We start from the raw sequence: 24,712 nt of genomic DNA, 5'->3' as shown, positions 1-24,712 counted from the left end.
GACTCTTCTACCCTTTACTGCTCTTTCCCTTATCTCTTCTTCCATATCACCATGCATACCCAAGACAGCTCTTAGATACTTACATTCTCTCACTCCTTCTGGTCTTTTTCCCCCCATACCCACAGGACAATTTAGTACACTTTCTTGTTTTACTCTAAATGGTTTTACAAAATCTATTTTTTCACTGTTTCCTTTCAAACACCATCACTTTACTTTTACTTGCATTTACCTTCAATTGCCTACATTTACATACATCATAAATTGCACATACAACCTTCTGCAACTCTTCTTCTCTCTCAGCAAACAACACATGAATGTCATTTGAACTTATGGATTTTAAGATCAAGATTGCACAGTCTTGTAAACTGAAATGCTTTGAAATGCTTTTGCACACTATATCTCATGACACGGTGAATATATATTGACCAGACTTGTACCATAGATACTGCATACATATTTTGGGAGGTTGAGGGTTAAGGTTCTGGAGAAGTGTGATTGAATGATACTAATGGAAGCATTTTTTTTGTGGAGATAGTGTGAATGGAGATGTTAATCTCATATGATGACTCAATTTATTGTGCAAATTGAAAGTTTAAGGAGTGCTTATGGAAGTGTAGAAGACCATTTTGCACACTTGAGGATGAGTATGAGTGATTTTCAGGGTTACTAGGTACCTGAACCACCAAATATAAATTGGGAATATTATTAACAATGATAGATAGATAGATAGATAGATAAGGCATATGATAGAGTTGATAGAGATGCTCTGTGGAAGGTGTTAAGAATATATGGTGTGGGAGGCAAGTTGTTAGAAGCAGTGAAAAGTTTTTATCGAGGATGTAAGGCATGTGTAGGTGTAGGAAGAGAGGAAAGTGATTGGTTCTCAGTGAATGTAGGTTTGCGGCAGGGGTGTGTGATGTCTCCATGGTTGTTTAATTTGTTTATGGATGGGGTTGTTAGGGAGGTGAATGCAAGAGTTTTGGAAAGAGGGGCAAGTATGAAGTCTGTTGGGGATGAGAGAGCTTGGGAAGTGAGTCAGTTGTTGTTCGCTGATGATACAGCGCTGGTGGCTGATTCATGTGAGAAACTGCAGAAGCTGGTGACTGAGTTTAGTAAAGTGTGTGAAAGAAGAAAGTTAAGAGTAAATGTGAATAAGAGCAAGGTTATTAGGTAAAGTAGGGTTGAGGGTCAAGTCAATTGGGGGTAAGTTTGAATGGAGAAAAACTGGAGGAAGTAAAGTGTTTTAGATATCTGGGAGTGGATCTGGCAGCGGATGGAACCATGGAAGCGGAAGTGGATCATAGGGTGGGGGAGGGGGCGAAAATCCTGGGAGCCTTGAAGAATGTGTGGAAGTCGAGAACATTATCTCGGAAAGCAAAAATGGGTATGTTTGAAGGAATAGTGGTTCCAACAATGTTGTATGGTTGCGAGGCGTGGGCTATGGATAGAGTTGTGTGTAGGAGGATGGATATGCTGGAAATGAGATGTTTGAGGACAGTGTGTGGTGTGAGGTAGTTTGATTGAGTAAGTAACGTAAGGGTAAGAGAGATGTGTGGAAATAAAAAGAGCGTGGTTGAGAGAGCAGAAGAGGGTGTTTTGAAATGGTTTGGGCACATGGAGAGAATGAGTGAGGAAAGATTGGATTTATGTGTCGGAGGTGGAGGGAACGAGGAGAAGTGGGAGACCAAATTGGAGGTGGAAAGATGGAGTGAAAAAGATTTTGTGTGATCGGGGCCTGAACATGCAGGAGGGTGAAAGGAGGGCAAGGAATAGAGTGAATTGGATCGATGTGGTATACCGGGGTTGACGTCTGTCAGTGGATTGAATCAGGGCATGTGAAGCATCTGGGGTAAACCATGGAAAGCTGTGTAGGTATGTATATTTGCATGTGTGGACGTATGTATATACATGTGTATGGGGGTGGGTTGGGCCATTTCTTTCGTCTGTTTCCTTGTGCTACCTCGCAAACGCGGGAGACAGCGACAAAGCAAAAAAAAAAAGATAGATAAAGAATATGTGTTTACAATATCTGAAGACTTGGTGAAAGGATATCAACCAAAATTGTAAAATAGTTACCATTTACAGAGATCTGCATGTAATCACATATTAGAGGTCAGGGGTCTACGTTCATGGTTTTTAAGTGACCCATTAGGGGATTACATGACTGTATGGTGGGGCATAAGTTTTTACAAACATATTTTTTGATTTATGGTAGATGTCATTTTTTGTTTTTATATATTTCCTCATTCCTTATGACTTTCCTTACTTTTCTATATGCGTATGTATGAACTTTTTGCTGCATTAGATGTAGTTCATGTATTTTTGGCATTGTGAAATAATAAACCATGTGACTTACCTCTCCAGATTGCAGAACTAAGAGAACGGTTAACCAATCGAGAAGAGAAGATTACAGAGTTAGAGAAACACATGTCAGAAATGACCAACTCCGTTAGACAAGAGACAGAGATTCTTGAGAAAGAGCGGCAGGATCTCCTCTCCAGTATTGCAAAGGTGAATTCTACCTAATAGATTTAAGATTTATTGCATGAGTATCTGTTTCACAGGGTTAAGTAAATATAGGACTGGGTAAAGTGCAGTCATGGTTCACTGACGAAAAACATATTTCGTTGTATTTTGTTCATTTTAACAAACCTTACTTTCAGAAGCTGAATAAGTACTTTTTATCTTTCTTTATGTAACTGTCTTGTTACAGTGTGCATTTTATCATTTTGATGTTTGCATAATCTTCCATGTGATCATTATTAATCCATATGTTAGATCTGCTGTTGTAGTCACTTAGTATGAAAGAATGAAAAATGAATATAGAGTCAGGTAAAATGTCCCCAAGAGATAAGAGGGAATTGCTGAGAGTAGGTAATGAGTCACAGTCCTGAGTATGTACTTCAGTGAGATTTAAAGAATGTTTTGGAGTACAGTTAGAAAGGCTCAGAAGAGATATGAGATGATTGGAGAAAAGTAAGACAGTTAAAAAGCTGAATGTAAATGGACTTTCAAGAAGTAGATAATAAGTGAAAGACTGATGTCAAAATCTTTCTCTCTGATCCTCAAAATAAATTTGATGTATGTTGTTGAGGGTAGAAATGACCCCCGTTAGGAACAAGTATATATTGCTATGAAAGCTTTGATAGTAGAGAACATGACAGAGGTTAATGATATGAATTCAGATACCAAGAAGGACATTACAATTTTTGACAAAGATCATGTAGGTAATCAACTGTGCCAAGGTATGAGAAGCTTCCATGATAAACCATGGAAGGGTTTTTAGGGCCTGGTTGTGGGTAGGGAGCTGTGGTTTCAGTGCACGACACATGACAGCTAGAGAATGAATGTGAGTGGATGTGGTCTTTCTTCATCTGCTCGTGGCACTACCATGCTAGCATGGGAAAGTACAATAAAGTATGAAAGAAATCATGTCTTTAAATGGGAAAATTGATGCAGTTTTCTTCATTCAACAGCATTAAGAAGAAATGTAGTTTGTTGCTACTCTGAAGTTATTATGGTTGTTAGCGGGACAGTCTTTGTAAGTTCTGCACTGATTTGAAATGTACAGAAGAGAGACCCTTAGATGTGGATGCACAGGAAACAGGAGAGCAAGAAACAGAATGAAAGACAAAAAGTTGAGACTTGCAAATATAGATGATTGGGATATTAGTCAGAGCTTGAGGTGCAGTGAAGCAAAACTGAAAATGAATCGGAGAAACCTTGGAAGGCGTGAAATAGGTTGATTGACATTAAAACAAATTATTATCAGTCTTAAAGGTAATGAGAAAAGGTGTTTGAATATGAGCCTAAATCATAAATTAGAACTTGTCACTAAACTCAAGTCTGGTGTGTCTGTTGCCCATGTATGTGACAAGTTTGGTGTTAGGAAGTAAACTATTTTGGATATGTGAAAGATCAAAGAAAAGCTCAAACAGATTGCCTTATAGTCCGAAGTTGTTGCTTTCTTGCACCTTTGGTGCTAGGATACATAAAAAGTTGCTGCCAGTAAGCAGTTGGAAGAGGCTGCTTATAATGGTACAAGCAGCAGCACTCAAGTGGGGTCAATATTTGTGGTGTAGAGCTGCATGCTGTGTCAAAGAAGCTTGTGGAATGTGTGAACATTATTTTTGATGCTGGCAGTGATTAGTTATGGTGTTTTTTGTAAACACCATGTCATGAGCCTAGAGCCTTATACCAGCACCAGCAAGAGCATTGTCTCCAAAACCTTCTGGAAGTAGCAGCAAGAGAAGAATCATTGTGTACTCAGAATCTGAATAATCTTTATTCAGAGTCCCCACCATACATCTCAGCAATTTACATTGTTATCAAAATCTTCAGTTACAATAAGTTATTTAATTAAGACAGTACAAGGTACATTATTTATTTTTTTCATGATCTTTGATTTCATTTATGGTATTGTTCATTTTTTTTTATACACTGTGTATTTATCCATTGGTCATGGTACATAAAACTTTGTGGTGTAATGAACAGTGGGCTTTAACACAGCCCTCCCCCATATTAATTCCTTGAATTAAGGTTTTACTATATTTAGAAGGTTTGCTACTGTATTTGGAAGGTTTGCTTGTGGAAATAATGACAGAATGGGAAGTTCTTGATGAAGAAGTAGATTCAGGAGGCTAAAGTGTGTAAGAAGTGATGAATTATTAAACGAAGACATAAACATCATGTAATATGTATCTAAATGTACAAAGCATATTAAGGGATGATTCAAAACCAATTGTCAGTTACTGTAATGAATTTACTATAGACAGTAATATGAATGTGATAGAAACGTGGCTGAATTAGACAACCCAGAAAGAAGCAGAGTTAGAGCTTTAAGAGGCCTTTTGTACCTATAGAATAAATGTTAAACTAGAAACAGGAACAAACCTGCAAAGCAAAACTGAAGCTAAATTGCTGATGAAAATTATCAAAAAGAACTATGAGTTAGTTGTAATGAATATAGAGTCCTTAAACACAGTAGATATTATGAACTACTCACAGTCCAAAACTGAGCTAGAAGAATGTAAAGTGCAAGAGATTCTGAAAAGCTTAAAAAAATTAATCTGTAACCAGCAATTTTATGGTTAGGAAGTTTTATTTTATTCTTCATACAATAGGAACAGCACAGATCAGATTATGGCTGTTGCTTTGAATATGAAATGATATGAATAGATCAGCAGAAGAAAAGAATGATGAAAGTATGTGAGAAACTTAAATTTGTAATTGCAAATAAATCATGTGCCACCAGAAAACAGTTGCTCAGATCTGAAGTGACATGGAACTCATCTCTTTCATTGAAACAAATGAGACATAACTCAAAGTATAACATTTTGGAAGCAGTCAAAACCTCTACACCACAATTCTATCTGAAATGTACAATCTAGAGAGAATATATAGAATGGAATATATGTTAGAAATATTTTAACTAAATAATGTTGAAAGAATAGAAAGGCATATGATGATTTATGCATTAAGACTACATCTTAATATGGAAGAAATGGAGTAGTTTGATACATTAGAATTTCTTAGAATACATTAAAAAGACACTAAATGGAAATATTTGAATTATCAGCTAGAAAGATGGTAACACTAAATGTCATGCCCAGTGAAATAGAAGTACATTTAAGAATTGAATGCAGAACCTGGAAAGAAGACTAGACAAATGGCACCCACGATTGATAGTCATTCCATTTACTCTACAGCAGGGAATAATGGTATTGTCAGCTATGTGGCATTTGCAGTAAGTGCCATACGAAACCAGTGCTTTGTGACAAAATCTCATTGTAAGTAGGTGGGTACCTTTTTGCTTGAGTGATCTGTAATAACATGAATCTTATTTGGATCACCCGAAGTTTAACTTCATAAACAAATAAACTAACAAACAGATCTTGGGATTCTGTCAGCTCCTATTTCCCATTCTCTCATTTAATGGTGGGCCTTGTATTCAAGGCTTACTACCTATTGCATAAGTAGCAAAAACTGATTTATATATTTATTTTTCTTCATACTTCTTGCTAGAATCTTATCCAGTTTTCTATAGTGTCTAATTTTCATTGATTCTGTTACGGGAAATACTATATGTTTGAAAACAAAATGTGAAATGCAGCTTGATCTTGACTGCACATGGGATCATAGTTCATTAATATAATGCTTTTTACTAATATCATGCGAGACATCCACAAAATCTTGCAACTAACGAGATCATTATTGAAATTTTTTGGGAACTTTTTACTGCAATCACCCAAGTGATTATGGTAAAGATTTCTCTTTTTGTATGTAACTTCTTGTAGTTAGAAGCCCTAGTGAGTTATCTAAATTTTCTGGCCTTGTTACTGCACTAAGGTAAGTTGAAGCTATTTCCCAGTCATCATGTAGGGGAACTGATGCTTCTCAGTAAAAAGAAGACTTTTATAGATTGTTCACTAAGGTAAGTCATATATTCATGCTTAGGGAACTTTTCCTCGCGTCACGTCCCAATTAATCCTCCTCCTGTTGCATTCTTTCTTAACTCTTTGAGTGAGCAAGTGATTATTTTCCCCCTCCCCTAGTGCACGAAAAGAAAGAGTCAACAGTTGTTCCTAGTTAAGGAAAAATATTATTTGGTGGATTAACCAATCCTTTGGGTGCAAGTTGAGTAACCTTTTATTTCAAAACTTTTATAATGATTAAGTACAGAAAAACTAGCAAAACTATTGTTTATTTTTATAAATTGAGCATTCATAGGTTGGGAAAAGTATATTATTTGCTAGATTGGCCAATCTTAAGTAAGGATGGCATGGATGCTGCAGGGGCATAGTAATGGGTGCATGGGAGTGCGCACCACAGACTTGACGAGTGCCAAGAAAGGATGCAAAACCACCAACTGTGGTCACTGGGGGATTTACTGCTGCTTCTAGACAGCTTCAGTGACTTATGATTTCACTTGCCATTGATGGCCAGCCAACAGAGCCAACAATTCACGCAAAATTCATCTTGTATTGGAAAATTACCTCTGTAGATTGAGACTGTGTACAGAATGGAAAAAGGTGAGAACAATGGAAGTAAGGGGAGTCGGGGAGGAATGGGATGTATTTAGGGAATCAGTGATGGATTGCGCAAAAGATGCTTGTGGCATGAGAAGAGTGGGAGGTGGGCTGTTTAGAAAGGGTAGTGTGTGGTGGGATGAAGAAGTAAGAGTATTAGTGAAAGAGAAGAGAGAGGCATTTGGACGATTTTTGCAGGGAAAAAATGCAATTGAGTGGGAGAAGTATAAAAGAAAGAGACAGGAGGTCAAGAGAAAGGTGCAAGAGGTGAAAAAAAGGGCAAATGAGAGTTGGGGTGAGAGACTATCAGTAAATTTTAGGGAGAATAAAAAGATGTTCTGGAAGGAGGTAAATAGGGTGCGTAAGACAAGGGAGCAAATGGGAACTTCAGTGAAGGGCGTAAATGGGGAGGTGATAGCAAGTAGCGGTGATGTGAGAAGGAGATGGAATGAGTATTTTGAAGGTTTGTTGAATGTGTCTGATGACAGAGTGGCAGATATAGGGTGTTTTGGTCGAGGTGGTGTGCAAAGTGAGAGGGTTAGGGAAAATGATTTGGTAAACAGAGAAGAGGTAGTAAGAGCTTTGCGGAAGATGAAAGCCGGCAAGGCAGCAGGTTTGGATGGTATTGCAGTGGAATTTATTAAGAAAGGGGGTGACTGTATTGTTGACTGGTTGGTAAGGTTATTTAATGTATGTATGACTCATGGTGAGGTGCCTGAGGATTGGCGGAATGCGTGCATAGTGCCATTGTACAAAGGCAAAGGGGATAAGAGTGAGTGCTCAAATTACAGAGGTATAAGTTTGTTGAGTATTCCTGGTAAATTATATGGGAGGGTATTGATTGAGAGGGTGAAGGCATGTACAGAGCATCAGATTGGGGAAGAGCAGTGCGGTTTCAGAAGTGGTAGAGGATGTGTGGATCAGGTGTTTGCTTTGAAGAATGTATGTGAGAAATACTTAGAAAAGCAAATGGATTTGTATGTAGCATTTATGGATCTGGAGAAGGCATATGATAGAGTTGATAGAGATGCTCTGTGGAAGGTATTAAGAATATATGGTGTGGGAGGCAAGTTGTTAGAAGCAGTGAAAAGTTTTTATCGAGGATGTAAGGCATGTGTACGTGTAGGAAGAGAGGAAAGTGATTGGTTCTCAGTGAATGTAGGTTTGCGGCAGGGGTGTGTGATGTCTCCATGGTTGTTTAATTTGTTTATGGATGGGGTTGTAAAGGAGGTAAATGCAAGAGTCCTGGAAAGAGGGGCAAGTATGAAGTCTGTTGGGGATGAGAGAGCTTGGGAAGTGAGTCAATTGTTGTTCGCTGATGATACAGCGCTGGTGGCTGATTCATGTGAGAAACTGCAGAAGCTGGTGACTGAGTTTGGTAAAGTGTGTGGAAGAAGAAAGTTGAGAGTAAATGTGAATAAGAGCAAGGTTATTAGGTACAGTAGGGGTGAGGGTCAAGTCAATTGGGAGGTGAGTTTGAATGGAGAAAAACTGGAGGAAGTGAAGTGTTTTAGATATCTGGGAGTGGATCTGGCAGCGGATGGAACCATGGTAGCGGAAGTGGATCATAGGGTGGGGGAGGGGGCGAAAATTTTGGGAGCCTTGAAAAATGTGTGGAAGTCGAGAACATTATCTCGGAAAGCAAAAATGGGTATGTTTGAGGGAATAGTGGTTCCAACAATGCTGTATGGTTGCGAGGCGTGGGCTATGGATAGAGATGTGCGCAGGAGGATGGATGTGCTGGAAATGAGATGTTTGAGGACAATGTGTGGTGTGAGGTGGTTTGATCGAGTAAGTAACGTAAGGGTAAGAGAGATGTGTGGAAATAAAAAGAGCGTGGTTGAGAGAGCAGAAGAGGGTGTTTTGAAATGGTTTGGGCACATGGAGAGAATGAGTGAGGAGAGATTGACCAAGAGGATATATGTGTCGGAGGTGGAGGGAACGAGGAGAAGAGGGAGACCAAATTGGAGGTGGAAAGATGGAGTGAAAAAGATTTTGTGTGATCGGGGCCTGAACATGCAGGAGGGTGAAAGGAGGGCAAGAAATAGAGTGAATTGGAGTCATGTGGTATACAGGGGTTGACGTGCTGTCAGTGGATTGAAGCAAGGCATGTGAAGCGTCTGGGGTAAACCATGGAAAGCTGTGTAGGTATGTATATTTGCGTGTGTGGACGTGTGTATGTACATGTGTATGGGGGGGGGGGGGTTGGGCCATTTCTTTCGTCTGTTTCCTTGCGCTACCTCGCAAACGCGGGAGACAGCGACAAAGTATAAAAAAAAAAAAAAAAAAAGATTGATCTTCATAGTATGCTGCGCATGGTAGTTGGTGGATGACCATCGCAATAAAAGGATCAATGATAATGTACTACAGCAGAATTTTATTAGCTAATTCAGTGTAGGGATCTTGTAACCCATCCATGGCAAGGATATATCATTCTAGACATGTGACCTGTTTTAGTAGCTTTGCAGTATATGGAAACAGGCTGAAGAATCTGTCAGATCAAGTCCTGTCACACAGATAAGTCATTCTTGGTCATAGTCTTGATAGTGGTAACATTAATCATGTATTTGCATGATGTTGTATGCAGATATTATATTTTTTCCAAAGAAAAATTATATTCCTCATGCTGCAAATGAAAGAGACATACGGGTTTGGCTTTCCCTGTGTTTGTGCATGCATTTGCTACTTATGTGTGATATCTCACAGCTGAGTGATTGGACATGACCAGTTTGCATCATAAGGATTGCATGAAAAGTTCTCTGCCTCTTTGAAATTTCTAGGTGATATCATCAAAGGTCAAGGTCAGGTCTTGCATGCCAAAATGCTGATAAGCCTTCACCAGTGGCAAACATCAGGAGATGTTCTCAGGAAATAGCAGTCAGCATTAATTGATGTTTTAACTTTTTTGCCCCCCATATCCAGCTTATGGAACCTTCCATCTTTAGGAAGGCACAGGGAAATATTCTGCACTCCTTATTTATCCCCTGAAAATACCAGCCTCGAGTGCAGTGTGTTGAATTGCTGGTTGTGTGTACACAGTGTTCCCATGAAAAATATATAGGTTTATGGATGACATAAGTGATGTAGGATAACACTTATGATGTATCGATTTGTGATGAAAACAAAGAGAGTGATTTTAGTGGGATTACAGTACTTACGGAGAAGGGCCTTTTGGAAGAAGTTGCATAACAACTGCTCCCAATGTTCTGTTTGTATGAGCTCTGGGTACTGAAAGATTTTGATATAAGTTAACTTGTAGAGAGAGAATATTTCCAATGAAAGAGCACTTCCAATGTCCTCCTCAAACTTACCAGCCACTCACTGTCCTCACACTTATATGCAGTCTGAAAGGTGTAACATTTCTAATTATAATCTTACTATTCATACCCATTCTACCTGGGTAGGAAGAAAGTAGACTGTGAAATGAAGCTCAGTTTAAAAAAAAAAGATGTTTCTTCAATGTGTTCCCCATATTTTTCCATCATTGAAGTAGTGTGAAGGTGTCTTATTTTGAAACATTCATTTTATCTACCACCAGTGCTGTTGCTTATGACATATATCAATGTGTGAGGAAAGTGGAGAAGAATAAGATGGGGAATGTGACAAAGTAAGTGAATTAGTGATTTTAACAGGATTATGAAATGAGAAAGGAGGCCAGCACAGAAAACACCCTCACTATCCTTATGCTTGTGGAAGAAATTACATAACAAATGTGTCTAATTTTCTCTTCACATAATCATGGGGTGATGGAGAACTTTGATAGTAGATGATAGGTAAAGAGTTAGAGTACAGTGTATTTATAGAGAGAGGGCTGAGCTAAAAATAAAAGAAATGAGGTCATGTATATTGGAAGTTTTTGTTTTTGTTAGAAACTCAAGTTGGGATTTTGAATATTGTTTCTTCCAAAAGTTCCTTGGTATGAACAAGTTTTTTGGTAATCTGTGGTGGCATTATCTAATTGTGCTCTGGTATGCTGTGTGTTGCTGTTATGCTAAGCTGGTGTTGGGTTGCAGGAGCGAGGACGTTTGAGTGTTGCGGAACGCCGTCTTGGGGAACTGATCCGCTTAGGCCTCATACCCACCAATGGCCAGTGCTCACCTGCTTGCTCATCTGATACTGAAGAGGTATACCTCTCCAACTGCTTGCTGATGCATAGGGATATTAACATGCATCATTTAAATGCAAAGCTTATATGAATATGAATACAAGTTGAGGTTCAACATCAAAAATCCTGACATCAGAATTGTGGAAAGTTGAGAGACTTGGAAAAAAATTTTGAGACCTATCAAGTTAATTTTTTGTATTTATGCAATATTTTTATTATTCCTATTTAGGAATGACATTTTAAGGGTTATAGTAGTAAGTGGAGTATGTTTGAAAGAGCTGAGCAGGGTATGCTGAAATGGTTTGGACTTATGGAAAGGATGGGTGAGGAGATAATGAATAAGAGGATTTATGCATCAGCAATGGAGGAAAGAAGGTAGAGGGGTAGACTGAGGGTGAGATGGAAGGATGGAATGAAGAATTTTTTGAGTTTCAAGGGCATAACCATACAGGATTGTGTAGGATAGAACAAACTGATGTTGTACATAGGCATTGTGATGTCAGTGGCCAGTGTGATGTCAGGACAAATGAAATGGTCAGTGGAAATCACAGGAAGGTCTGTGGAGCTTAGTTGTGGATAGAGGGGCTCTGGTTTCAGTGAATTTAACAGGACAGCTGGAGAATGGATGTGAGCAGATGAGTGCATTTCCTTGTCTATTCCTGATGCTTCCTTGCCAGTGTGGGAAACAGTAAATAGGCAAGGAAGGAAATTGAATATACTTAGGAACTTGGGAAAATGAAAATATTGCTGCATCTAGGTCCCAAACATCCTGGATTTTTGTTGTTGTACGTGCATGTTGTTTAAATGATAACAGGTGTTTGCTAATAATTTTCATGCTGTCAAACTGTAACTTTTTTCTTTGATAACCTAAAATTAAACATTTGCATCTCTGCAAAGTCAAGCTCAGTCAGTGAGCTGTTTTCAGTATATTCTAAGTATAATTTTCATGAGATTAACCACTTTCTATTTCCATACTATTATAGGTATTAAACTCTATGTTAATGTAGGTCTGCAGAGCTGAAGATCACGTGATTTAGTTTTTTCCTATGGTTAGAGTGCAGAACAAATCAGGATTATATAACTTGAGTTATATAGAACTGTGGGAAAGAAAAATTTCTGATGTTATACATAATTTCATATAATGATAATGTGGACATTATCAGTTCTGTAGACTTACATTCATCATAGAAAATACATTATGAATTGTTAATTATATTAATATGATAAATTTGATAACCTTTTCTAGGGTGTGAATGGCAGATCACCTTGAAAGTAAATATTCTTAATTCTTTCCTTTATGTTCTTATTACATAGTAACCTTTCAAGTAAATGAAAAACAAAGTTAATTAACCCCATCGGTTGCTTTATGCATTCTTGCTAATGTTTACTGTATTTAACATATCACTGTTATAATTCTGAATGCTGTTACTGAAAGTTAAGAATCTTATATGTAAATTTACTGTTTTTAATGCTTGAAATCATAAAATGTTTGAGCCTCTGGGAAGCAACAGACCAGTTAAGTTGATTGGTATGTTGCTGAAGGAAATGTAAGGTTCCAATTGAACTGACAGTCAACTTCAGATCGAATGCAGTTGACCAAGCTTGCTTGACTGAGTCCTATGAACATTTGAAAGAGCACTTGCTCTGAGGGATTTGATACAAAATAAAGTTTATTCATGAGAATTCATCACCTTTGACCATCATGAAATGTAATGAGGTTGGTGGATGCTTGTTCATGGGGACTTAACAACCATACAGTAACCTGCGCTGGCCTATCACATTATCCACCACCATTCATACACTTGCATATTGGCTGTATTTGGACCTCCTGTGTGATATCTGGTGGTGTCTCCATTTTTTTTTTTTTTCTTTACCTTGGGATTAAAGGTCAGTTGGTATCTTCGCCTGTTAGTCATAGGTTTTTTCTTGACAGGAATCATCATTGCTTTTACTGTATCTTGAGAACCACCATACCTGGAGGTAACACCACATCACCCACTGTTGCTAGTCAACCAGATCAGTACATTTTGTTCGTGTGTGATGGTCTCTTCGTAGTTTAGAGTGATTCAAGATATTTTTATTTTATAAAAGCAAATGTATCAGTGAAAGTTACAGAAAGCGTCAGCTGAGTTTTATAACAAGGGTAATGAATTCCATTCCTTTATTGGCATTCTTTTAAGCTAGACTGTTCGAGAAGGTTAGAACTGAGTATTTTTTGCCTTTATAAGTCAATGAACAACAGGTTTTGGGATCTGGGAAAGAAGGCATTGTGTTTTATGAATGGATGAAGAAAGTGTCTTGAATAAGTCTTAAGCAGGATTTACAGGACTGTTGTCTTTAGGGCCCTCTAAAAATTCATTTGGGTATATCAGTCCGGAGTAGACGGCTTTCAGAGAGCCACCTCAACATTGTTCAGCGAAAGTTTGTAATTTCCTTTAAAAGTTCTTGGTTATAGAACTTCAATTAATGGTCCCTGATATTTTGTTTTGAGAGGACTTGATATCATCACAGAAAAGGTCTGTTGACCCTTTACATGGATTTGAAGGCCAAACCTTGACTTATCTTTAGGAAGTACTGTATAATACTTTATATTTGAAGAGCTTTAAACTTTTTTGCAATAGATATTGTGTATGGACCTAGGGTTTTTGATTGCCAAAGATGAGACAGGGTCAGTACCAAACTATCTTAATAAGTTTGGATATTTGTTCACGAAAAGTTACTTGTCACTGGGATGGGCACCAGGCAGCTCTCTCCACTTACTTCACTTTTTTGTTTTGTCATTCCTGGTGTGACTGCTCAGCAGATCTTGTTGAGATGAACTCGTATCCCTGTGTCATTAGCTAGGGATGCAAAGAAAGACCCAAGGGCTTAGGGTCTTGTGCATCTTCTAGTATACTGCAGATTCTGTAAGAGAATTGAGTTGAAAAGTTTCTACCTGGGGAGATTTTTTGCAAATCCTCTTAGGATTGGTCACTATGGATTATCAACAGAAATTTAGTTATCGGTGAGAGTACTTGGGAAATGTAGATAACATAAGATATGATGGTCTGTAATGATCTTTCTTTATGGAGGGCAAGCATGATATCCTAGATTTGTAATCTCTGTGAAGTGAGATAATAAAGCAAAAGGTTCCTTTTGACATAACCATTTTGTTGATTAAAAATCTCTTAATTTCTGAGTACTGTTTAGGCTTAAAGAAATTGAAACTTTGATATGATTTAGGCTGAGGGGACAAAAGAACCATGAGAAATTCTGCTACAGCTGTATTTGTTGGCAAGCTTTAAGGGAATTGTTAGGATTGATTACCCATATTCTAATGCATTTACCTTGGCAGTTGCTCATATATTAAATTTTCTGCCTTGGAAGATGTCCTGGAAAATGTTTGAAAACCTTTATGTCTGTAGATACATGTTTGAATGGCATCTTTTATGGCAGCTTGTTCTTAAGAAGAATGGGGCAAACTTGCCCTCTTAAAGACACAAAGTTTGTAAGAGTCGGCCCTTCATTTTCATGGATTGACAACAGTTAGATGCTCTCTTGTAGGGAAAGGCCTTAACATGAGTATAATGTCTTCTACAAATGATGACATAAATCGCTTAAAATTAAGTACAAATACTTGTTTGATTGTATTCATAATTGGTAGTGATCTCTTGTCTAGCTAGCCCTGCAGATTTATGGCATCTTGTCATCAGTTAAAGTGTCCCCCAAAACATGTTCCGTCTTATATACTATTATTTCTTTCATCCTTGTTGCCATAAACTTGATTGGGTTCTTCAGCATCTGGTCATATAGACCTGTTTCTTTTGTTAAAGATGGTTGCAGGTACACCTTTTTTTGATCTATGGTTCCTTGTGCACATGGAGAGTGCTTGTGGATGTGTAGTCCCAACCCTGTTGGTTCATTTTGGTTAAGGAGAGATGTATAAGGAGATACCCTCAAGAGCTTTGCAAAGCTTTGGAGTGGTGGTCCAGCAGGGAAAATTTGCAGAGACATTGCTTGCAGAGCCCTTGTGGACCTAATGACAGTTCGCATGGATGCTCAAAGTTTCAGGTGGAACCATTTTACTTCAGATGGTCCCTTGAAAATAGTAATATTGGCTGAGGCTCAGAGATTGTGGCACCTCAACAGAAGGTTGATTGCCAGGCTGCTCCTCCTGAACACTTCGAGGGATCCAATTTTTGATGGATAGCCCCGCTTGTGGACTTGAATTAATATACAAAGTTCTTGCCATCCTTTCCTCCTTTTTAAGATGACTGATTATATTATTTTTTTAGCAAACAGTCCATTTAAGCATTTTTCCTTCATGGACTGCACAGCACTTTTGCAGGCAGCCCGTCAAGCTTTAGGACTATGTTGTCTGAGATGACATGTCAATAGGCCACTCAGTACCTAGAAAGTCCCTCTGCCCTGCCTAGTGTACTGATGATGCTCTAGTTGAGTTTCTGTTGAAGAGACTGCCTTCAACTGTCAAAGAGTTGAGGAAACCGTACGAGAGTGGTGACCCCCTTGCTTGGCAGCACTTCCATCTGCCTTTTCTCTCTGGTGGCTTTCAGAAGTAAAACCCTTAGGTTATTGTCTGTTACTCCTGAGAGAGGGGAGTTTGGAGATCAAACTTCTATGCCAGACCTTTTCTGAATGTTTGAAAATATCAAGGGCCACAATGTATAACACCACCCCAATGCTTTTAAAGAGGGTGACCTGGTATTGGTATCATGAGAGGACGTCATCTAGGGATCATGCCATGCAAAGCATGTACTGAATGTGAGGTGAGAGAAATAGAGGTGTGTGTTGAGTTAGGAAGTGTGGGCTGATGAGAAATTCAAAGATTTTGATGATATGTACGTCAAGCCGATTGGATGATAGTTGGAAGATTAAAACTGTCACCCTTCTTTAGGATGGGCTTTACTAGTGAATATTTCTTAGATAAAGAAAAAGTTTTAGTTTTAATGCTAAAGGGAAGCCGACAGAGAAATTGGCTCATGCTTAGAGATGCACTCCTTCATATTGTGGAGATTTTTAGAACATTTCAGAAGGAGTTTAAGATTTTGAAGTCCTGCATCCAAAGTTGAATTAAAAGAAAAAGTGATAGTATCAAAAGAGAAAAAACAGCTAAAGTATTGTTGGTACAGAAGAGCAAAGCAAAGGTTGATTCATGGAATTTATTAGAAATATTTTAAATGAAGACCAGAAAAAAAATTATCAGTGTAGGAGGAGGAGGAGGTTACCAAATTTCTTTTGAAGCTTTGCAGTAATTTGGATGGCAGTTAAAGCTCAGTACAAGTTATAGGAAATAGTTTTTTCATGCCCTATATATCAGGCTTCCTTAGTAGGAGTGACTAAGGCATGCCTTGGAAAAATGCATTGTCCTAGAGCAAGAGAGAATATGTGCCACCATATCTGTTACAGTAATGTACTATGCACTTGGCAGACATAACAGCTGCTTGCTGTTATCCCTAGAAATGTCAAAAAGAATTTTCATGTTAGTCCAGTCATACCATTGCCACGGTTGGCTATCATTAGAAAGGACTATAGGAGGAAATGGTGCATCAGGTTAGGAGACATACACAGTTGTATGGTCAGACATATGAGCTGGGAGTGAAATTATATAGTTAACCTTGCATCCTCAAACAGTGTTTGTCATAGTACAGATTTTAGTCTCTCCACATGAAATTCTAGCATTTCATATAATCTCTTATACTTGTAAATTTTGTTCTTGGGGGCTTAAATTGCTAACTTGGAATTTTTAGGAAATGGGTAAATAAATGTATTTAAACTTTTAAATCCAGAGTGGTGCTCCGGAATTGGCTGAGCGTCTGTCTCGTTTGCATTTGTTGGACCAGTCCCAAGAAGACCTTGATCGAATACACCAGGTAAAGTCTTCCTCTTCACTAATTTGTTTTAGGCCTTGTTATGTATAACAGGATTGATAACTTTATATCATTATCAGATATGGAAAATTTTGAGGGAATGTATGAAGATAAAGTTTTATTTTTCATAATACAGTGTATGTATATGTGCGTGTGTGGGCGTTTATGTATATACATGTGTATGTGGGTGGGTTGGGCCATTCTTTCGTCTGTTTCTTTGTGCTACCTCACTAACACAGGAGATGGCAATTAAGTATAATAGAAAAAATACAGTGTATGAAATTTTAGAAAATGATATTGCAGTCACTTTTATTTTTATTGCAGTTGCTTTAGTTGGAGGCAGGAAAGAAATATTAATGATATCCTCATTGTCGCTATCAGAGTCCATTTCTGCATGCTTCTGTGATGTTAGGTTTTATGTTTGCATAGTAAATACAGTACCACATTACATTACCTGACACAAATGTTTAACTATCATGTCTACTTTGGCGGAGGTACATTGCAGGTACCTGAATACCGTATGTTTTAGCTATTGCTTTTATGTCATCAGTATCACCATTATTTATAGTTGTACGCTATGGTGTTGAAATATATCTTTTATGATATTCACACCAGCATGACACCAGTACCCGTACTGTTGTGCCATTAAGATTTTGTCTCGCCACTACATTATGCTGTCACCCATGTCTATATATCTGCCTGTCTGTGGGCATTTCTTGTTAGCGTAGTAACTTAAGAACCATTCATTATAGAATCTTCATACTCACGCCATAAGTTTTTCCTATGGAGTTGAGAGAGGGGTAAGACTTTTGGATGAGGGTCTTGGAGTTTCTGGAGACTAGGGTGGCACATTTGTTAAGTCAGTTGCTCTTTGTGTATGACACAGCTCCATTGGCAAATTTGAGTCAGAACTGCAGAAGCTCGTATCTAAGTTTGGGAGTGTGTGTGAAAGGAGAAAGTTCAGAGTTGATGTGATTGAAAGTAAGTTAATGAAATTTAGGAAGCAACTAAACAGTTTTTTTTTGTGGGGGGGTTCAAATGGGGAGCCTGGAAGGAGTGGAATGCTTTAGATTCTTGGGAATGGACATGGCCACAAATGGAACTATAGAAGCTGAAGAGACTTATAGGGTGGAAGAATGGGCAAAGTTTTTGGGTTCGCTGAGGAGTGTTAAAGAGACATGACTGTCTATGATGGCAAAGATCAGATATGTTTGTTGGTAAACTATAGTAAACCTGACAGTGTTGTATGGGTACAAGTCTTTGGCCCTGAATACAAAAGAATTGAAGTGGATGGATCTGTTGGAAGTGAAATGCTCGAGGACAATATGCTGTTTAGGGATTGATCATATATGATAGTAAGCAGGATATTATTGAGAAAACTGACTGGGATATGTTGAAATGGTTTGGTCACATGAAAAAACAAAGAGAGACTAAGAAATGGAGGGATCAGGAGGAAGGGAAAAACATTGTAGGAGATGAAATGATGGAGAGAAAAAGTTTTTGAGTTGTTGGGACATGTGCATTAAGGAGGGTGTGTGGTGTGTTTGGGATATAGCAAATTGGATTAATGTTCTTCTTGAGGATGACATACTGTCATTGGGCTGAACTAGGTCGTAGTGGTCAGGGGAAACCATTCGGGGCTTATCTGTGGATAGGGGCTCTGGTTTTGGTATATTATACATGACAGCTAGGGAGTGGATGTGACTGCTTGTGGCCATTCCTCTGTTCTTGGCACTTCCTTGCTAATACAGGAAATGGTGACAGTTATTGGGATTTTTTCATGCTTGTTTGCCTTTTCCCCCATTGATAAGGTAGTGCAAGAACAGACAAAGAGTGGCCTCATTTGCTCACATCCACTCCTTATCTGTTAAGTATAATGCGCCATAACCAGAGCCTCCTTGTCCAAAACCAGGTCCCACAGGTCTTTCCATGGTTTCCTCAAAACGCTTCACATTCCTGGTTCATCCCATTGACAGCATGTTGCTACCCCTGTATACCACATCACACCAATTTCCTCCATCCTTATACAAACCTCTCTCTCTCTCTTGCAAGTGCTGGCCCTGGCATCTCAAAATGTCTATCACTCTATCCTATCACCTCCTTGGTTCCCCCTTTTCCATGTACCCTTCACTTCCAACCTGTATATCCTTTCCATACATCCAAACTATTTCAGCTCACATTCTTTAGCCCTGTCATACATGTTGTCGTACTAGCACATCTTTCTCTCTCCTATCATTTCTTATTTGTTAATTCCTTCTCACACCACATATTATCCTCGAACATTCTATTTCCAGCACTTTTTCCCCCTTACTTTGCATCCATACGATACTGCCGAGAAACTTTACCATCAAACATTCCCATCTTTACCTTCACAGACCATGACCCTCTTTCCACACTATCCTCAATGCAATCAGGACCTTAACTCCCCCTCACCCACCCGATGGGTCACTTCAGTTCCCATGGGTCTATTTGTTGCCATGTCCTCTCTCTAAGGTAGATAAAACACTCCAACTCATCCAAGTTCTCTTCCTTCAAACTCACACTCCAACTAACTTGTCTCTCTCCATTGATAAATCTAACTCTGACAACCTTTTTTTGTTTTTCATTTACTCATCTTTCCTCTTTCACAAGCTTTCCCATACTTGCAAGCCAACTTCTGCAGTTTCTCACTAAAAAATGCCACTAGGGTTTTGTTATAAGCAAAAGTAACTGACTCACCTCTTAGGTCTTCCACCCCTTCCCCCTAGATCCAGCAGATTGTGGTCTTTCCCCTATCTCGTAGACCCTTGCATTTACCTCCCCCACCCCATCCATAAATAGATTAAACAATCATGATGGCATTACTCACCGCCAGACACAGACCAGGAACCACTGACCCTTCTCCCTTCATGCTTGCTCATATGCCTTACTTTGTGGATGATTAATCCTCACTGCTTCTGGTAGCTTTCCTTCCAGGCCATATATTCGTACCAACTTCCACAAAGCTTCTGTGTCATCCATATCATACACTTTCTCCACAAACACATTATTCTGTGTCTCATAATATTTCTCATACAGATTCCTTAAAGCAAATAATGGATTTACACTTCCTCTACCATTCTTGAAACCCCATTTTTCCTTCCCAGTCTGATGCTATGTGTGTGCCACCACCCTCCCATGTACCATATTATTTCAGTTTTGATGTATTTTGAAAAGTATGAGATTGTTATGGTTACATGTTGAAACATTTTGGTTGCAAGTTTAGAGTCAGTCTAGTGATGTTGAGTGCATTCAGATGCAAACAAATGATTCCAAGTGCACATTTTTACCGTTTGACTTTAAGGAACAGATTACAATATTATTTATATATCTTTGCTCTTAAGTGAAATTAGGTGAGATATTTATAATTTTGTTGTTTTAGCATTGCTTCACCTGCTGTAGCATTAACTAACATCATATTTTCTCTGAGCTTCATAGCCATCCTCACTGCCAGCTTATGATTATACAATGAAAAGTTATGATTGAAACCATTCTCCCTTCACAAATTTCTTATTTTTAGCATCATGTCAATTGATATATGAGGCTTTTTCTGAAAAAATTTATTGATGTCATACAAGGAAAGTAAATTTTACTGCTGTTCTATTTTTGAACTGCTTCCAGACTCAGAAAGTGGGCTGGAGTCCAGAGAATCCCTTTTATGACGTAAGTGATTGAAAATTTCCCACGTGTCTGATAAATAATTAGCTTGAACAAAGCATCATAATAATGCCTGGATAGTGATGGATATAAGTGAATCAGAGACACCTGCTAGTGAATAGTGCTATTATGGCAAACTTGTTTGCATAATGTGCTGGTGGCTAAAAACCACCATACAGATGTTAATTAAATTAGGAGCTACTATAATGAAGTGTTTAGAAGATTTTCCGCTTAGTCTTGTTAAAGTTATCATGGACATGGTATCCTTAGTGTAGTCTGTCAGCTCAGAAAATGACCTTTCAAGAGTCAAACCCATTTTCTTATATATGATATATTTGTTATGGTGACATTTTCTCAGAATTTATTTAGAAAGTACTGAAATTACTCATTGGTTACTTCTTTTTTAATTTAGGTCACATCATCAACTCCACTTGGTTGCTCTGATGGTTCACTTGGCCGTAAAACTTCAGCAACACTCATGGAAATAGAGCGTAATCGTCAGATTCTTCTAGCGAAGCAAGGTGAGGGAAGCAAATCATCCACAGATTGTTAAATAATACTAGATGTAAGAGTATACCAACAAAACTCTATCATGGATCCAGTGTCATTTTTGTCTCAGTGATTACTCCTGCACATATAAGAAGGAATGGTACTCTTATGGAGCCCTGTTTTATAACTTCTCTTCACAGTCATACTACCTCTCAAGATTTTTTTTTTGTTTTCCTTATTCACCAATAGTTTACTTTGTTTGTTTCACCCATTTGCTGTTTTATTATAGAAATATATCCTCACATCTTTTCTATTCTTGTAGCACAGTTTTGTGTTTTACTCATTTGTTGTTTGATTTTTCATTAGTGACTTCACAAAATTCCCGTGTCACTGTTTTTCTAAGATAGTTGTTCAACTCCTTAAATTTCCGTAGTAGTTTATCATCTTGATATTTGGTTTCCCTTCTGATTTTGTTATTATTTTCTCACTAAGGACACACACAGACTTTAGCATTGCATTACAGCTCTCCCCTAGTACCTCAGGTGCTGTGTACTATTCTAGACTGGTGTATGTGAGATTGAAATTTAAGATTGGTGTTGCATCAGCTCCATTTATCATAGCGAGTCTCACAGCACGCCGGTACATGAAGTTTTAAACATTCAGAGGCTAATCCTTCCATGCAGATACGGGTTTCCTTTGTGTCCCCTTAAGTAGGGATTTAGAAAGTTTTTTCATTTTATTTTAAGATAAATTATAAATGGACATCTTGTAGAAAGCCTTTGTACAGTATCACACTTTAAGTGGATTCATTTACAGTGGAATAAAAGTACTCATGTTGTGTATAGTGTATGTTCTCTGGCTTAAAATTTATTAGAAACATCATTACTGAAGAATGATTACTGTATCAATTAATAGTGTGAAGTTCCCCTCCATACAGGAACCCTTGTAATTGAAAATGAGCGGCGACGTGTAGAGGAACTAAAACGGAGGGTTGCAGATGAGGTCAAGGCCCAGTGGGAGGAAAAGAAAGCCAAGGAGCAACGTGAAGTCAATTGTGCCTCGCTTAATAGTGTTGGCTCTGAGGATTCCTCTTTAACTTCCTCAGATCTTCACACAGAGAGGTGAGTGCAATTCAGAATTTTTACTGTTTTCCATGAGCCATCATAGTAAAACTGCAAGTGGTAATCATAATTAAAAAAGATAGAAATTGAACTGTAAACAGTTTTGGGGGATATAGTTGCAGAAAAATGATTTTGAGAAAACATGGCTTAAAGCTTGTGCTCCACTCTGCATATCTGCATTTTGCAATAACACGGTGATATAGTAAGGCCGTATTCATCCCTTGAATCTCATGGTATGAGGAAGTATATATCCAGTAAAAACCAGTAGGCTGGGAATGAGCTTGCCAAAAATGTAGACAGACTGTGGGAAAAGGTTTTCATCAAGGGTATTTAAGTGTTTAAGAGTGTCATAAGACATTATAAACATGAAAAATATTTGAGAGAATTGAACCATTTTTTTTTAGATTTGTACCACATCTTATTATGGTGAGATTTTTGACCATTTGAGGTATCTTAAAGGACCCCTTAACAGTAGCAGTGCAAAAGATCTTTTGCACACAATCAATTCTGATTTTTCCATACTTGAAACTTGATGTAAGCACATGACAGTGCTTTAGTGAGGAGAGTGTAAGTGCCTTGAATAGCACATGAATGACTTCACTGCTTCTGTTGTGAAATTTCATAAATATAGTTTGCCATCTTATTGAAGAGCCATTGTTTTATGTTTATTGGAGGTAAAGGAACATTTATGCAGGAGCATTAGGCAGAAATATTAAGTAGAAGTGGTTGGTAGGGACATTAGGCAGGAGCATTTGGTAGACGTAGTCAGTAGGAACATGAAGTAGGACCCTCTGCAAACACTGTGCTTGAGTTGCCCTCTTCCAGTGGCATGTTAAGGGTGTGCACCAAAGCGCAAGAAGTGCCACTGGAGTTCACTAGTAATTGAAGGAGTTGCAGGTGCGAAAAGGCATCAGAGATAGAGATAGAAAGTAAAGCCTGATGCTACAATGTCTTTAACATTCCTCTTCCTAGATATGATTTTTTTTAGTGTAAGTGTAGTTGAAACTTCTCTCTATTGATATGCCTATTACTATAAGTGGCCTACCTGAAGAATTGATTTATCTCTGTGTAATTTCATAATGTCTTCAGCTGATTAGATTCCCACCCTTCATGGCTAGGGCATTCACTTTCAAGTCGGAGAAGCAAGTCTTCATTCTTTATATTTCACTGGTGCATCCTCACTTTGCATATTGTATTCAGTCTTGGACACTGCTTGAGATAAGAAATAGAATGGAAAGGGTTTAGTGTTGAGCCACCAAGGTGAAATCTGACCACAGAGAGAAATCGTAAGGGAGCCTTCTGAAAGGCCAAAACGTAATTACTGTATATAATAGATGATTAAGAAGTGATTTGACACTGGTATTAAAATAATCAAAGCCTTTTTCAGTCAAACTGAGGTGCTTTTTCTGACTAGATCAGTGCAATTTCACTTGTATCAGCGGATACAAGCTGATGGGCATGAGTTTTACTTTAGATCCTGTAGCAGTATTGTAACATGTGGAATGATTTATCACTGAGTGTAGTTAGGAGTAGTTCCACAGATATACTTAAAAAAGATATGACCGATACTTAGTTTTAAATCCACAAATTTACTTTTTTCTTGTTCCATTGATATAAAGTTTCAGGTTATTTCTGTGTCTGATCTTTTCAGCTGCATTTCTTTGTGGTCTTTTTATTTGTATAATAATGTAGGAGGAGTAAAGAAAGTAAATGTAGGCAAGACGGGAAAACTCAAAATGATTACCTAAAATCAACGATTGTTAGGAGCAGCTAATCATGCCAAGGGATTGAGAAGGAAGAGCTGTAGAAAACTACAAAAAAGTATGGGAGGACCTAAATGGTAATTTCAAGTGCATTCACAGTGGAGGACTTTATAGCTCCAACATGGTTCATGGTCCTGATCATGTATCTTTATATGTGCTAAAGGACTATGCAGAAACTCATAAGAGGAGGTTTGAAATATTGTTAAGAAACTGCTGGAAAATGGTTGATTACTTGTAAAGGAGAAACTGTTTAAGAGACGACATGTTTGGGGAAAGATGGTCATGCATCTCCTTGACTTCTGTGAGATAGTAAGCTTTACTTGAGACAAAATTGATAGATTTTGTGTTCTGTGACTGCTTGGAGACATTAAATGTTATATCACATATGAGTTTCATATAAATGCTGGAATTTTAGGTTGGCAAAAGCTGGGAGACTCCTTTGATGTGTTGAAAATTATATTAGTTAAGGAAACGGAGGACGTGCCTTTTTGATGTGTGTAAATGTTTTGCCGAAAGGACGACTCATACCAAAGTATTTTTGTGGATTATGCTGAGGTTATGAGAAAAGTAGGGAAGGATGAGGTTCGTAGGTGTTGCTTTGGTTTTTATTCCTAAGAGCTATTTGTGTGTGTTCCCCACCAGTCTGATAGACTCATCAAGCTAC

The 24,712-nt window shown here is 38.1% G+C and overlaps 1 protein-coding gene across 14 annotated transcripts in view; it reads left to right on the top strand.

The window, feature by feature from the left end:
• LOC139763652 (uncharacterized) overlaps nucleotides 1-22,340 on the top strand; it is a 235,881-nt gene extending 213,541 nt beyond the window's left edge. For 8 of the 14 annotated variants that reach the window (XM_071689927.1, XM_071689922.1, XM_071689923.1 and 5 more), the window contains 6 exons: nucleotides 2,365-2,511; nucleotides 11,042-11,152; nucleotides 16,920-17,003; nucleotides 20,640-20,681; nucleotides 21,088-21,196; nucleotides 22,087-22,312. In XM_071689927.1, coding sequence (XP_071546028.1) covers nucleotides 2,365-2,511; nucleotides 11,042-11,152; nucleotides 16,920-17,003; nucleotides 20,640-20,681; nucleotides 21,088-21,196; nucleotides 22,087-22,289 — 696 coding nt within the window. In that variant the 3' untranslated portion in view covers nucleotides 22,290-22,312. Of the gene's footprint in view, nucleotides 1-2,364; nucleotides 2,512-11,041; nucleotides 11,153-16,919; nucleotides 17,004-20,639; nucleotides 20,682-21,087; nucleotides 21,197-22,086 lie in introns of all 14 variants that reach the window. The other 6 variants (XM_071689929.1, XM_071689926.1, XM_071689932.1 and 3 more) reach the window with 3 other exon arrangements.
• The last annotated feature ends 2,372 nt before the right edge of the window (nucleotides 22,341-24,712 follow it).

This window comes from Panulirus ornatus, chromosome 47, assembly GCF_036320965.1.
Source record: "Panulirus ornatus isolate Po-2019 chromosome 47, ASM3632096v1, whole genome shotgun sequence".
In the NCBI taxonomy this organism is placed as follows: Eukaryota; Metazoa; Arthropoda; class Malacostraca; order Decapoda; family Palinuridae; genus Panulirus; species Panulirus ornatus.
Note: the sequence above shows the minus strand (reverse complement) of the source record. Positions and strands in the feature narration are given on the sequence as shown.